The 16,955-nt window shown below is 40.0% G+C and overlaps 1 protein-coding gene across 1 annotated transcript in view; it reads left to right on the top strand.

Annotated features, from left to right (window-relative positions):
• The window catches only part of Tmf (TATA element modulatory factor), a 243,980-nt gene that overhangs the window by 24,512 nt on the left and 202,513 nt on the right, over positions 1–16,955 (top strand). The window contains exons 5-6 of the mRNA XM_090371290.1: positions 437–540; positions 8,891–9,008. Of these exons, the coding sequence (XP_090227416.1) occupies positions 437–540; positions 8,891–9,008 (222 nt within the window). The remainder of the gene's footprint in view (positions 1–436; positions 541–8,890; positions 9,009–16,955) is intronic.

Below are 16,955 nucleotides of genomic sequence, written 5' to 3'. Positions count from 1 at the left end.
TGAGAAATTCATTCTACTCAGCTTGTTATTATGTTTAATCAGTCATTATAAATTTGATCCATTTGTTAATCGACATAACTTTTTCAAAGGAGTTAAATAAATTCCTAAAGAATATTTATAATTAAGTTTGAATAAATTCCTCTGGTCCTGGCTGAAATATATGAATATAAAAGGAAATTTATTTATTTATTAAGACATACTGTCATTTCTGTTAGTTATTCTCATTAAATAGTATAGTTTTCAATTAAAGTTATGAAGATAATTTAAGATATTATATTATTGAGAATGTGCACACCACATATAGAATTTTTGTGTAATGTTTTGAGAAAGCTTCATTGTTAACATTTTGTAAAGAGGTTTGGTGATAGATATGCATATTAATTAACATCTTATTCAGATTAATTTTTAGCTGATATCTAATATTTCTTTTAAACAGAGACAAGAGGAGCTACAAGAGATACTAGAAGTTAGGGAACGGCGTGTTTTAGATCTGAGTAAGGAAAATGTAGAGCTTCATGAAACTAACCTTCAGTTAAAAAGGTGAGATTATTAATTAGTTGGTTGGAAGTGGTTTGTCATTTTAATAGTTAATGAAATAGACATCAACATAACATACCATGAGATACCACAGAATATACCACAGGAATTTGTATGAGCTCTTTGTATTGAAATATGACCTCTTCAGTCTATAATTAATATTGATTGGCTTTGTTATGGAATTCCACTGACCCTAAATCAGGCCTAAATCACTGTGACATGAACAATCCTGGAAGATGAATAGAGTTCTGCTTGATTATGGAATTCTATCGACGAGCCTAAACCACTATGAGTATTTCCATGATCCTGGAAGCTGAATACATGCTATTCAGTCTCCAGGATCACTGAAATATTCATGGTGATTTAGATCTTATGAATCGGTTCACTGAACTCTAAAATATATTCAATCTTTATTAAGTTTAGAATGAAGTAGTAGCATTTCAGTAAATAACATACAAATTCTTGCATGATATTTTAAATTTAAGTAGTCTTTTCCTTAATCTCAAATATTAAAGCACTGTATTAGAACTTGTTCTTTGGCACTACCAAAGTTTCCATATAACACAATCATTTAAATTAATCTTTAATAATTTCCTTCTCCCCAAAAATGCATTCCTTTAATTTTAAAATCAAGGAAAGTGTATTTCTAAAGGATTATAGGAAATTGTTTAATCTGGCAAAGTATGGTTTCCTTTGATGCTTGCACAAATTAAAGAACTTTAGTGTCCTTTGGAAAGATCTGTTTTAATTAATTGTGTAGTGCCCTTTTTCTTTATACTCCAAAACAATTGTCTTCAAAATTAAAGCAAGTATATTTTAAATAGATATTATGTACAAGGTTTAGAATATAAACAGGTAAATACATAGCATACCAATATAAATATATACATTTTGATAGAAACTATATCTGCGAAAATTTATTTTATTTTTGTTACACAGAGCATTAAAACTACGATAAATGAATTAGCTTTCGGCTGGGTGGCAGCCTTCATCAGATTAGAATACTTTGAATGGCAGTTGGAATAGAGATGCACTGCCAGGATGGTGCGTGAGGCACGTGGTTAATTGTTTGTTGATGTTTGTGGCTGTGACGTATGGTGGTGACGTGGCCAGCGTTTGTCTATGGACAGAATTACTGCTTCTGTGATGGGGTTAAGTTGACAACCACTGTTCCTGTTCAAAGCGGTATCCGAGCATTTTATACTTAACGATTCCAACCAGGTGCGCCTTAGGTAATGGTGGGACTTGTCCACAACCACGACATCGCGGTGTGGGTCGATGTCGTGGTGGGTTGTCCAGACATGCTCGGCAATAGCTGAGTGTTCTACATCCGCCAAACGGATCGCCCTTTTATGTTCTGAGAGGCGTTTCTCGAGTCGACGTCCAGTCTCTCCAACGTAGCAGCTCGTGCAGTCACGGCAAGAGATGCGATAGACCAAACCACTCTGTAGAAGGGTGGGGACAGGTGTTTTTATGTTGGAAAGGAGAGAACGCAGTTTCTTGCCTGGGAGTTGGATGCACTTTATCCCATGCGATCTTAGGATTCTACCGATCTGCTGTGACAGGTTGGGGTAGTATGGGATGAATGCCCTCGTGGATGACTCGTCACTGTTGGCGTTGCTGTTGGTCGTCACGTTGTCGCGTGCTTGTAGATCACACCTGTTAAGGACGTCGATGGGGTAGCCACACCTCGTAAGGTCTACTTTGACTCTGGTGATCTCTTTGCGCCTTTCATCTGCAGAGCTGGAGTGTGTCCAGGCGTGAGTTAGCAAGGTTCAGGCGGTTGAGAGGAGGTGGCCCCGTGCGTGTGCTGACTGGAAGTTGGTAAATTGGCCCGCACACATACGCTTACGATAAACTGCCGTCTTCAAGCATGTGTCTTCGCGCCGGACAAGTGTATCTAGGTATGGTATAAAGTTGTTCGACTCCAGCTCAATCGTGAATTTTATGAAGGGCGACAGTGAGTTGAGGTGGGTTAGGAGTCACTGACCTGAGTCTCTAGGGATCACTACGAACACATCGTCTACATAGCGACACCAAAAGGCGATGTGATCCGGTGCGTGTGTAAACGCACGTCCCTCTAACTCCTCCATCACGATGTTTGCTGTGACCGAGCTGACAGGGGAACCCATGGCTGTGCCATGTATCTGCTGGTAGATTGAGCCATTAAACATGATTGCACCCCCTGTTAAGCACAGTCTGAGGGCGGCGGAAATGTCATCAGGCATCAGCTTAGTTCTGTCGCTAAGGGTTCCATCATTATCCAAGAGTTGTTTTGCGCAAGAGATGGCAAGTTCCACTGGGATGGAGGTAAAGAGTGATACGACATCGAACGATGCCATGACTTGATCTTGCGAGATGGATATAGTGCGGATCCTTTCTATGAACTCAACACTGTTGGAGACGGTGTAGGTGGTCTTGCCAACTAGAGGAGAAAGAAGTCTCGAGACAAATTTAGACAGCTCGTAAGTCGGTGATCCACAGCAGGATACAATAGGTCTTAGTGGTGTGCCTTCTTTGTGCACTTTCGGCAGGCCGTAAAACCGTGGGATCTGACACCCGGAGGCACGGAGGTGATTACGGGTTGACTGTGTGATTTTCCCTTGCTTCAGCCAAGTGTTGATGAGGAGATTCACCTCTGACTCCCACCGTTCCAAAGCCTTGTTGGGGTTGATGGTTAGGGGTTTGTAGACGGTAGTGTCTCATAAGAGCAGTAAGGCTTTCGCCATGTAATCAGTGTGGTTCATTACAACTGTACGACGGCCTTTGTCCGCCGGTAGAATGACGATGGACGAATCCCGTTTGTGCCTTGAGGGTAGAAATCTGTATACGGCTGAGGTTTGAAGAGACGGGGCGAGCATGGTGTAGAACTGCTGCAGTCTTTAAGCGGATTGCGTTGGCTACATCTTCTGGGAGGCGTGATAAGCTTGCTTCCACACCCAAGGCGATGTCGGTGATCGGTGGGTGCCTTGGAAGAACGGCAAATGTCATGCCAAGGGTCAATAAGTTTATTTGTTCTGCAGATAACTGTTTGCTGCTTAGGTTCAATACGAAATCCGTGCAATTTGTGAGAGGGGGGCATTACGCTGGCGCCTAAATTGACGGGATTCATTAATCAAAGTATTGAACTTACGTTTCTGTCGGGCACAATAACGATCTGATTCCCTGACGGCCTGGCAACATAAAGTATTGATTACCTTGGTGTAAATAGGATCGGGAATCAGGGCCTTAAGGTCGGCAAGTAGGGCTGCTTTGCTCGCTGAAGCACGTTGTATGTCACGATGGAGGCAGCCGATCCATATGCGTAGAGTTCTGAAGCCGAAGTTCCGACAGGCACGTCCCATACGCTCACTAGGAAACGGTTGTTTGTAGCGAAACCCTTTCGGTATAATCCAGTTAGCTTTGCATCTATGTGCAAACCTCAGGTGTTGCCTGCTACGGGCTATGAAGATAAAATCTTTCTGGAGTCTCACGACCATATCATATGTTGGTTGGCCAAGAATAGTCCGTACATAATAAAACAGGCCTACGTGCTCTGGATTCATAATGCGAAAATTTATTTTATTTTTGTTACACAGAGCATTAAAACTACGATAAATGAATTAGCTTTCGGCTGGGTGGCAGCCTTCATCAGATTAGAATACTTTGAATGGCAGTTGGAATAGAGATGCACTGCCAGGATGGTGCGTGAGGCACGTGGTTAATTGTTTGTTGATGTTTGTGGCTGTGACGTATGGTGATGACGTGGCCAGCGTTTGTCTATGGACAGAATTACCGCCCGAACCTTGCTAACTCGCGCCTGGACACACTCCGGCTCTGCAGATGAAAGGCGCAAAGAGATCACCAGAGTCAAAGTAGACCTTACGAGGTGTGGCTACCCCATCGACGTCCTTAACAGGTGTGATCTACAAGCACGCGACAACGTGACGACCAACAGCAACGCCAACAGTGACGAGTCATCCACGAGGGCATTCATCCCATACTACCCCAACCTGTCACAACAGATCGGTAGAATCCTAAGATTCTACCGATCTGCTGTGACAGGTTGGGATTCTATTAGGATTCTACCGATCTGTCACAGCAGATCGGTAGAATCCTAAGATTCTAAAGTGCATCCAACTCCCAGGCAAGAAACTGCGTTCTCTCCTTTCCAACATAAAAACACCTGTCCCCACCCTTCTACAGAGTGGTTTGGTCTATCGCATCTCTTGCCGTGACTGCACGAGCTGCTACGTTGGAGAGACTGGACGTCGACTCGAGAAACGCCTCTCAGAACATAAAAGGGCGATCCGTTTGGCGGATGTAGAACACTCAGCTATTGCCGAGCATGTCTGGACAACCCACCACGACATCGACCCACACCGCGATGTCGTGGTTGTGGACAAGTCCCACCATTACCTAAGGCGCACCTGGTTGGAATCGTTAAGTATAAAATGCTCGGATACCGCTTTGAACAGGAACAGTGGTTGTCAACTTAACCCCATCACAGAAGCAGTAATTCTGTCCATAGACAAACGCTGGCCACATCACCACCATACGTCACAGCCACAAACATCAACAAACAATTAACCACGTGCCTCACGCACCATCCTGGCAGTGCATCTCTATTCCAACTGCCATTCAAAGTATTCTAATCTGATGAAGGCTGCCACCCAGCCAAAAGCTAATTCATTTATCGTAGTTTTAATGCTCTGTGTAACAAAAATAAAATAAATTTTCGCATTATGAATCCAGAGCACGTAGGCCTGTTTTATTATAGAAACTATATCTCTTAATGCATTTGGTAGTCATCTTAAATGCTAAGGTTAAACATATATCTAGATTTATAAAACAGTTTTAATCTTTCAGGTATCCTAACTTACAAAATTTGAAGGTAACAGAAGAAAGTCATTAACAGTTTTCTTCATTGGATTCTAATCCATTGGCGCCTCCGTAGCCAGGTGGGAAGGAGCAGCAGTGCGTAGCACACGCTTCTTGATTAGACCGGGGTTCGAGCCCAGCAATATGGCCTTAGTTGCTAATGCTCCTAAAAACCAAATAACAAACAAACAAACATCTAATCCATTTTGGAAGTTTCTTTTAGACTCAAAAGAATTAATCCTCTCCTACCTGGGAATTCTTCAGTAAATGCCTGGAGACTACATTCCAGGTAGTCTTTGGGCATTTACAATATTAAAGAGAACACATTGTCTGAGAGAACAGCATTACGGGTGGTTGGTTGGTGGAACAGACTTCCATCCTTTGTTGTGGAAGTTGATAGCCTAAATAAATTTAAAGCTGAGCTGGACAGGTATTTGGAACGAATAGAGGGGTGAAATGGGAGCTGTTTTTTTTTTTTTTTTTTGGCTGATGCTGCATAAGCTTGCTTTCTTGCATTATATGGCTTCTACTAATGCTAATGCTAATTACAGAGAATGCATTGTCTGAGAGAACAGCATTACAAAGATTTCATTATCCGAGATGAAGAAAAGGAATGGAAACTTTATTTGAAAATGTTAAAAATCATTTATAAATAAATAATTAGTATTTCACAAACCTATTAATATATGTGCATATTACAATTGAATGGTTTTCTAATATGTGCATATTACAATTGAATAATTTTCTGAGCAGTGCAGACGGGCTGCAAGAGTAGCTCATGGTATATTGTCGATGAAATATAGGAATTTTTCTAGCAGGGATAAGGAGGTGATTATTCCCTTGTATAAGGCAATGGTCAGACCGCACCTAGAGTACTGTATACAGGTCTGGAGGCCTCATTTCAAGAAGGATGTAGAGATGCTGGAATGAGTACAGAGAAGGGCAACAAGATTAGTGAATGGAACGAAGGGGTGCTCTTACGAAGAAAGGCTTACGTTTTGCAAATTACAGTGTCTGGAGACTAGGCACCAGCGAGGTGATCTGATAGAGGTGTATAAAGCCTTGAATGGTTTGAGCATGCTCAATGCTGATGGGATTCTTCCTCTTGCTCAGAATAATCACCTGAGAGAGCATAAATTCAAATTGAGGAAAGACAGATGTAGGATAGACGTGAGGAAATTTGCCTTTAGCCAGCAGGTGGTTGGTTGCTGGAATAGACTTCCATCCCTTGTCGTGGAAGTTGATAGCCTAAATAAGTTTAAGGCTCAGCTGGACAGGTATTTCGAACGAACAGAGGGGTGAAGTGGAAGTGGTTATTTTTTATTTATTTGTTTTTTTTTTTTTTTTGGCTGATGCTGCATAAGCTTGCTTTCTTGCATCAAATGCCTCTACTAATGCTAATGCTATTTCTGCTTATATTAACATTATTTGGGGATGCACAAGATATACTGAAATAATTCCATGTGATTATTTCTTTTCTCTGACAGTAAAGTGATAACAATTTTTTTTTTTTTTTTAATTCCAATTTCTTCTCCCTGTCAAAAAATGTACACAATGTCCTTTGCTGTTGTGTGTACATAAAAGTATCACATGCATGAAACATGGCAATGAATGTTTCGGTGCAGTAGTGCTTAAACATCCACAGGTAAAACTAATAATAAAGCATATTTTTAATTTGGTTAAACAGCAAGATGACTAAGATGAAAGTGCAAATGATACATTGTTAGAATTTATGTTTGTTACATATTTGTTAGAATTTTCAGATGCTGAAACTTCTGACAAATATGATAAGATTATTTTTAGTAGGAATGGCTGTGGTTGAAGTTGAATTATGTTAAACTTAGCAATTGTGAACACTTTCTGCTATACGATTTTTTTGAATATAATGAAAAAATATTGTGAACACCATTATTTAAAAAGAAGTGCCAAACTCAGTAAATTTCCAGGTATTGATGTCAGGATGGAAATTTATTTATGGAAACATCATATTTTCACATATGAGTAGTATGGTGTTTCCATAGTAGTAGTAGTAGTAGTAATAGTGGCATGTGATGCAAGAAAGTAAGCATATGAGATTATGCAGCATCAGCCAAAAAAAAAAAAAAAAAATCACACCATTCCCTCCAAATGCCTGTCCAGTTCCTCCTTAAATTTATTTGACCTATCAACTTTCACAACAACAGATGGAAATTTATTCCAGCAATTAACCACCCGCTGCTAAAGGCAAATTTCCACACATCTATTCTACATCTGTCTTTTCTCAATTTGAATTTATGCCCCCTTAGGTTCGTAATCTGAACAAGTGGAAGGATCCCATTAGAATTCGGTGTGCTCAACCCATTCAAGGCCTTATACACCTCAATCAGATCACCGCGCAGATGCCTAGTCTCCAGCCACTGCAATTTGCAGAACTTAAGCCTCTCTTGGTAAGAGGATCCCTTTATTCCCCTCACAAATCTTGTTGCCCTTCTCTGTACAAGGTCAAGCAAATCTACATTCTTCCTAAAATGAGGCCTCCAGACCTGTACGCTGTACTCAAGGCGTGGCCTGACCATTGCCTTATACAGAGGAACAATCACCTCCTTTTCCCTGCTAGCAAAATTCCTATATATCATTGACAAAACCCCATGACCTGCCCTGGCAGCCTGTCTTCATTGCTCAGAAAACTTCGTATCTGACTGCACAATTACTCCCAGGTCTTTTTCATTTTCTACCACCCTAAGTACACTTACACCCTATTATAGATTGTACTGTATTGCAGTACGATGAGCACTGGCGATCATCATGTGTACGTAATTCTGTTCTACCGACACCAGACTCGTGATACACTATCATGCCCAGCTGACCTGTGCTATTGTAACCATCAATATATACTGAAGTACACACAGACTAGCTGATGAAGAGGCACTTCGCTTCAAAAGCTGCTATGTATTTTAGTGCTTTTATTATATTATATTTTAAGACTTTTATCATATTTTAACGCTTTTATCTTATTTTATTTCTGTTTTATCTTATGTATATATCATTTTTAAGTTTTATTTTTATTTTAATAAATTTATTTTAACCAGTTAGTCAGTCGTCGCAAGAAACTTGGATGACAAAAATATTATTTGATTGAAATTAAACATTTGTATCAGAATAATAAATATATTTGCAGTATGGATAGTTAGAATAGTAGTAACTGATGGGTTTGGAGGAAGGTAGTTGCTACCTTCAAAAGATAAACAGAGTATAGAAAGAAAAAGTTCAGAACAATCAGAAATTATATATCCATTTGAAATGTACATTATTCAAAGCTTGGAATTTAATACATACCATTTAATCAACTTTGAAATTTTATGACATTTACTGAAATAAAATATGCTAAATTAATTCGGTAAATAAATAATCATAAGTAATAAATTAAATATTTAAATTAGATATTTCAAGTAAATAATGAATATCAAAATGAAATAAACAAATTAAATATTAACTGCCAAATTAATGGTTATAGCCACATTCAGCAAATGGAAACTGCCCAAGCTAAAGAATCTCAGAATCTGTCTGAATTATCAAAAGAATTTACCCAAAGACTTGCTAATTTGGAGAGTAGACTGCAGCAAGCTTGTAAGGTAAAAACACTATATTTTAATTAAATATTTCTTAATTGCAATATATGTTTCATTGAAATAGGGACTCTGTGTAGGGTTTATAGTTTAATGCATTTTTATCTCCTATTTTGTTTAAATCTTCCTGGAGCATATGGTTATATACATTTTTCTTGTGTGGGCCCTGAGGAGTGAGTGTGTGTGTGTTTCAAGATGTTGAAACAACATTTCAAAATATGTTAAACTTGTAAGACAGTAAGTGCTGCTATCTTTTATCTGTGTTTCTAAGAAATTGTAGCCTGAAAAATAGATTTTAAAATCAAAGGAGAAGATTGCCCCTGTCAGCCATTGCTGTTATTATTAGTAGTGAAAAATGATGCAAAGAAGCAATGTTATATAGTATTAGCAAAAAAAAAAAAAAAAAAAAAAAAAACCATTAATCATCTCATTTGTCTAATTCCTTTTTTAGGGTTCGTAGTCTAATGAAGGACCCTTATAATGTCATTCGGTTGTCTGTCTTTCACAGCATTGTATCTCTGGAACCACTCAACTTATTGACTTGAAATTTTGCCTGGGTTTGTACATCCTGTGGGCCAACATGGCGCCATATTGATCGTTGTTGACAAAAATTTGTCTGAGAAATAGAGGGTAAATGTGTGGGGGGACAAAAATGTTATCAACAATCTATAGCTTATTATACACCGTTGAAAAAAGCTCAATGAGTAGGTTTAAAATATAATTTTAAAATATTTTTAAATTAAAATGGCGGGGCCAGACAGGAAAATGTGAGTAATTTTCGTGACACCCCCCCCCCCCTCTATTTCCATCGCTAATGGAGATAAAAATTTAAAAATCACATTAGCTATGCGTTATTCGATGCTATCAAGCAAAAACTACTCCGATTAAAATCTATCATTTACTTTTTGTGTTAAAATTAAAAAACAATTTTTTATTACCTTTCGATAGCATGCTTCTTTGTACTAAGTAACTCTTTGTACTAAGTAAAGGTTGCTAAATAGTTAAATAATTTTATAAAGGTCATTTATAAATTCTGCGATGAGAAGTATTTTTTAACAATTTTCAAAGCTGGAGACAGAGAGCCAGTGTTGAGGCGGCGGTGGTTAGGAAGCACTTGCGCGGACTCTTGCACGGCCCTCACCTGCCAGTTTCTTCTTCCCCAAGACTTTAATTGCTTCTCTAGGAAGAAGTCAGAGTCACTTCTCCCACCCTTTTCATTCAAAAGTGGAAAGACTCAAATAGAAAATGTTTTCATTAGTTCCTCAGTTTTAGGCCAAGCCGGGGTACTAGAAACTTTTTTCAGTTACTATTAAACTAAAACTTGTGTGCATTTATTATTAGACATGGCCTCTTTGATGAATTTACTAACTAGTCATATGTACGATATAATAATACGAGGTGACTATCTCGACAACGAGGTAATCCAGAGGTTTCACGACCTCCTCGCCTCCCATACAGAGTTCGGTTCATGGAACGTCATGCTAGGGCAATCTCCGGATCTGCTGCATCATATTGAGAGTGCTGAGAGGGACACAAGGTACCTACAGGTCCTCCGTATTTGGTGGTGATAGGGTTCGAGCCCGTCACCACCAAATACGGAGGATGCGGAAAGGTCAGAGAATGACCACCGCATATCCCGGAGCAATATGGCCTTAGTTACTAATGCTTCTAAAAACCAAAAATAACAATAACAATAACCTACAGGTCTTGTTCTGGGGGTCAGTAGTGAGGAGTGATGAGCCACTGTCCATAGGCCACTGGGTAACTCTTTATTATGATAGAGAGTGTATACATATCTATGACAGCCTGACCTTGGGAAATTTATCCGCTGATCAAATGGACTTTGTAAGTCGACTGTTTCCCTTCCAGCCTCCCACACTATTTCATTGTAATGTTCAAAGACAACAGAATAACATGGATTGTGGGGTGTTTTCCATTGCTTATAACATGCCCATTGTACATGAGCGAGACCCTGAGATAGACTGCTTTGATTGCAGTTTAATGAGGCCTCATTTATTAAAGATGCTGAAAATGGAAACTTTTCAATACTTCCCTCTATTGGTTTCAAGTGAACCTAACAGTATTCGACAAGCAACTCGATACAACTGGCACCTCCGTAGCCAGGTGGGCAGGAGCAGCAGTGCATAGCACACGCTTCTTGATTAGACCGGGGTTCGAGCCCGTGTCCACCAAATACGGAGGATGTGGAGAGGTCAAGGAATGACCACCGCATATCCCCGGAGCAATATGGCCTTAGTTGCTAATGCTCCTGAAAACCAAATAACAAACAAACTTCTTGATACAACTTTATCAAAACTAAAAAGTATTCAGTGTTCAATTGGAGGGTGACCTAAAAAGATTTATATCAATTCTAAAGCAAAGAAGGAAATGGAATGAATTAAGGCCAGTGAGAAGAAACAGCATCACCGACAGAGACAGAAGTGTAAATCCGTAAGAAATACACATTCCGAGCCTAATATGCCAAATGAAAGTCAGACACAACGTTCTTGTAAAGGAAGAAAGACAGTAAAATCCGCAGTGTCCTATGACATAAGAATTAATAAGATGAAAGCAAGGGCTAGAGAGAGGAAGAGGCGATCATGGGTGAATGAATCTTTCTCTCAAAATGAAAGAGAACGAAACAAAGTCAATAAGAAAAATGAAAGGGCATTGATGTTTATTAAAAGTGAATTAAAAACTGGACGAATTAATTCTCTGTCTCACTGCAATAGGCACCTTAGCATTGAATATCGAGAGTTGGAACAAATTCACAACACAGGCCCATAGGATTAACAGGAGAGACTGCTTCTAAGGGATGGGATACACTTAAATTGAAAGGGGGCAAGAATATTTGCTGATGCTATCGAGCCAGTGTTAGGTGGGTTGGAAAACTGCTAGCTTGGGGGGATACAAGGACTAATAGATTAACAGTAGCCACTGGCAGAGGTGAAAGTGATTCTTGCACTGCTTCTATTGGAATGAGCAGAAGCCTGAAAAACAAGATGCAGGATATTTCAGAGACTGCTGGGAGTCATTGCGGTACAAGTAAACACATGGGTTGTGTTAGGGTAGCTAAGAATAGAAACAGGTGCATGTATACTTGCGTGTACACCAATGCTAGGAGTTTGGTAAATAAATTTGATGAATTTGAGGTATTGCTGAAAGCATCAAAGGCGGATATTGTTGTGATATCAGAGATGTGCTGTCACACAGATATAAGGAATGCAGAACTGGAATTTGGGGGAGTACAACGTCTAAAGAAAGGATAGACAGGATAGGAAGGAAGGAGGGGTTATGCTATTAGTTAAGAAACACATAAAATCCAAGGAAGTGAAGTCAGTCGACATCGCTGGGCAGTGCAGTGTCGAGACAGTTTGGTGTGACATAAGCATTGGGAGATCAAAATTGAGAGTAGGATGTGCTATAGGCTTAATGACTCTGATGAGTATAATAAGAAACTGTACAGGGAAATAGAGTAGGCCAGTAAATCAGGGAGTCTTATAATGGGGAATTTTAATTTCCCAGATATTGACTGGAATTTGTGGGTTGGTCATTCACACACTAGCAAGGCTTTTGTGGATTTATTGGATGATTGTTTTCTACATCAGCATGTTCGGGAGGCAACTAGAGGGAGTAATACTTTTGATTTGATTATCATTAGTGATTCTTCATGCATTAAGAATCTGCAGATAAAGGAACCACTGGGTGGCAGTGATCACAGTGTGCTGAAGTGGGATTTACTCAAAGAGGTAACTACCATCAGGGGGTAAAGGGAAGGGTTATTGCTTTCATAAAGGCGACTACAATGGTCTGAGACAGTATTTAAATTCTATACATTGGGACCAACTGATGATGTTATCAACAGCAAATTCAAAATGGGAAGCATTCAAGGAACTTATTTTGGACGCTACTAGGGCTTTACATACCAACTAAGAAATATTGTTCAAGGCCTAAATGGATGTCAGATGAACTAATGAGACATATGGCAGAGAAGAAAAATGCATGGGATACATATAAATTAACATGTGACACAGAAGCCTGTGATAGATACAAGTTGATCTGTAACCAAGTTACAAAGGAGGTTAGGCAAGCAAAGGCAGATTACGAGAAATCTGCTGCACAAGTTGGAGCAGTGTGGCATTGGAGGCAAATTGCTGCTATGGATAAAGGGTTGGTTGAAGGAGAGAAGACAGAGAATGGTAATCAATGTTCACTGTTCATCGTGGACTAATGTTATTAGTGGAGTCCCTCAGGGTTCAGTGTTGGGTCCATTATTGTTTTCTGTATTTATAAATAATATTGATGATGGTATATCAAGCTTAATGTCCAAGTTTGCAGACGATACAAAGGTTGGTAGGGTTGTTAAGGACACTACTGATGCTATGCTGCTGCAACAGGATCTGGAAAGGTTGAGCAGATGGGCTGAGAGGTGGCAAATGAAGTTTAACATTGACAAATGTAAAGTACTACATATGGGAAACAGCAACCTCAGAGCAACGTATCAACTCTGTGGTACTACACTGACAGTGGTAGAGAATGAAAAGGACGTGGGGGTAATTGTGCAGGCAGATATGAAGTTCTCTGAGTAGTGCAGACGGGCTGCAAGAGTAGCTCATGTTGTCTTGTCAATAATATACAGGAATTTTTCTAGCAGGGATAAGGAGGTGATTATTCCCTTGTATAAGGCAATAGTCAGGCCACACCTTGAGTACTGTATGCAAGTCTGGAGGCCTCATTTCAAGAAGGATGTAGAGCTGCTGGAATGAGTACAGAGAAGGTCAACAAGAGTAGTGAATGGAACAAAGGGTTGCTCTTATGAAGAAAGGCGTAAGTTTTGCAAATTACAGTGTCTGGAGACTATGCACCGGCGAGGTGATCTGATAGAGGTGTATGAAGCCTTGAATGGTTTGAGCATGCTCAATGCTGATGGAATTCTGCCTCTTGCTCAGAATAATCACCTGAGAGGGCATAAATTCAAATTCAGGAAAGACAGATGTAGGATATATGTGCGTAAATTTGCCTTTAGCCAGTGGGTAGTTGGTTGGTGGAACAGACTTCCATCCCTTGTTGTGGAAGTTGATAGGCAAAATAAATTTAAGGCTCAGCTGGATAGGTATTTTGAATGAATGGAGGGGTGAAATGGGAGTGGGTTTTTTTTTTTTGGCTGATGCTGCATAAGCTTGCTTTCTTGCATCATATGCCTCTACTAATGCTAATGCTAAAGATGAGGAGTATGGTGAGAATGAGCAGATCTGCGATACTGAAGCTCACCGCCGATCTTGTCAAGATCAGGATCACTGACTGGCAGTGCAGGCAAGGGACACCGAAGTAAGACGAGTATCTCGAAATGACCCTTCCTATAGAAGTAGAGAAAGTTAAACTTGTGCAGCACGGAAAATGAAAAACATATCAGACTGGGACAAAGTCACATGCAAATTTCACTGAAATATAAGCTAAGGGCACTGCCATATTTTCCATTGTTGTGGGAGATTGTGCCACTTTAAATTAATTACGCATATTTCAAAGATGTCTATTAAGACAATAGGTGCTGCATCTTCAGATGAATAATACTTGTCCTCAATTTTCTCCTTAGACCCAAATTTTCTCCTTAGACCCAAATGTAAGAGAATTGGGGAATTCTCTTACACCTGCACAGCTTCCATTCACAAAGGCAAGATCACGTGACTGGCCCGATGTAATGGCCTAGTGCTCCTTGAAGTGCCCAGTGGCCTGAAAGACCTCACACCACTTGAGGAAAGATTAGTTTCTTCCTGGGCATGTATTCTTGAAAATCGTCAGGAAGGGTCAAGGTTTGGCCTTGTGGGTAATGTGGTCAACATCCCAGTCCAGTTAGACACGATGGTGTTTGCACTACTGAGGTCCATGTCTGACGCACACATCATCACTGTAGAATTGAAGCAAAAAATCTGCTATAGGCATGGCCGTAAGGAGCGAGTAAGGCCAGAGAAAGTTCGAGAGGCAGCCCGATACTTAGTCTAGTGCGAGCTGTTCCAAGAGCGGGGTATTTCCCTAGAAGAAAGGTGGGTTGGCGAGCCTGACGAAGAGGAGCCATGTACCTGTCAAGACTTCGGAGCACAGTTGTGGGATGGAGTGCAAGAAGAGGAAGATGAACAGCCTCATAATCCAGGAGGACAGGAGACACTTCTAGTAGTAGTAGTAGTAGTGGTGGCATGTTATGCAAGAAAGCAAGTGTATGAGCTTATGCAGCATCAGCCAAAAAAAAAAAAAATCACACCATTTCCTCCAAATGCCTGTCCAGTTCCTCCTTAAATTTATTTAACCTATCAATTTCCACAACAACAGATGGAAATTTGTTCTAGCAATTAACCACCCGCTGCTAAAGGCAAATTTCCGCACATCTATTGTACATCTGTCTTTTCTTAATTTGAATTTATGCCCCCTTAGGTTCGTAATCTGAACAAGTGGAAGGATTCCATCAGAATTCATCGTGCTCAACCCATTCAAGGCCTTATACACCTCAATCAGATCACCGTGCAGCTGCCTAGTCTCCAGCCACTGCAATTTGCAGAACTTAAGCCTCTCTTGGTAAGAGGATCCCTTCATTCCCCTCACCAATCTTGTTGCCCTTCTCTGTACAAGGTCAAGCAAATCTACATTCTTCCTAAAATGAGGCCTCAAGACCTGTACGCAGTACTTAAGGCATGGCCTGACCATTGCCTTATACAGAGAGACAATCACCTCCTTTTCTCTGCTAGCAAAATTCCTATATATCATTGACAAAACCCCATGACCTGCCCTGGCAGCCTGTCTTCATTGCTCAGAAAACTTCATATCTGACTGCACAAGTACTCCCAGGTCTTTTTCATTTTCTACCATCTTAAGTGTAGTACCACACAGTTGGTACGTTTCTCTGGGGTTACTTCTACCCATATGCAGTACTTTGCATTTTTCAAGGTTAAACTTCAGTTGTCACTTCTTAGCCCATCTGCCCAAATTATCTAGATCCTGTTGCAGTAGCACACTGCCGTTACTGTCATTAACAACCCTGACAACCTTTGTATCATCTGCAAACTTCGACACTAAACATGATATACCTTCATCAATATCATTGATAAATATACAAAACAACAGAGGACCCAACACCGAACCCTATGGGACTCCACTAATAACATTAGTTCACGAAGAGCACGCCCATTAATTACCACCCTCTGTCTTCTCCCACTCAACCTTCCTTTTATCCATTGTAGCAACTTACCCTTAATACCATTCTGCTCCAATTTATACAATAGTCTTCCATGCGCAATAGTGTCAAAAGCTTTCTCGAAATCCAAATATATGATATCAAAATTATTTTTTCCATCCAGTTCCTTTGTAACCACATCATAATATCCTATCAAATTTGTCAGACAAGACTTTCCCTTAACAAACCCATGCTGTGTCTGAATTATTGCTGCAGTCTTGTCTAGATGATCCTGCAATGCATCTTTAAACAGTGACTCCATTATTTTACCCGGAACAGAAGTTAAATTAACTGGTCTGTAATTACTCGTGTCACCCTTCGATTCCCCTTTGTGAATTGGGGATACATTTGCACATCTCCAGTCCATGGGGACCTCCCCTTAGTCCAAGGATGCATTCATAATTATGGCTAAGGGTTTGCTTAGTTGCCTTGCCGCCTCCTTTAATATAACTGGATAGATCCCATCCACCCCATGTGCCTTTCTTATGTTTAACTTCAACACTTTCTCTTCCACTTTGCTCTCAGTTATTACAAAATCATTAAGCACCCTTCTACAATTTGATAACCTTCTGCCATTTTCAAACCTTAATAACTCCTCATGTGTGAATGTAGATGCAAAATACTCATTCAGTTTGTTTGCTATCTGAGCAGGATCATCAACAGTTGAACCATCGATATCAAGTGGACCAATCAGATTCATCCCCTTCCTTTTAGAGTTTATATAAGTATAG

Source organism: Mastigoproctus giganteus, chromosome 4, assembly GCF_048544385.1.
Source record: "Mastigoproctus giganteus isolate SK-2022 chromosome 4, ASM4854438v1, whole genome shotgun sequence".
Lineage (NCBI taxonomy): Eukaryota > Metazoa > Arthropoda > Arachnida > Uropygi > Thelyphonidae > Mastigoproctus > Mastigoproctus giganteus.
Note: the sequence above shows the minus strand (reverse complement) of the source record. Positions and strands in the feature narration are given on the sequence as shown.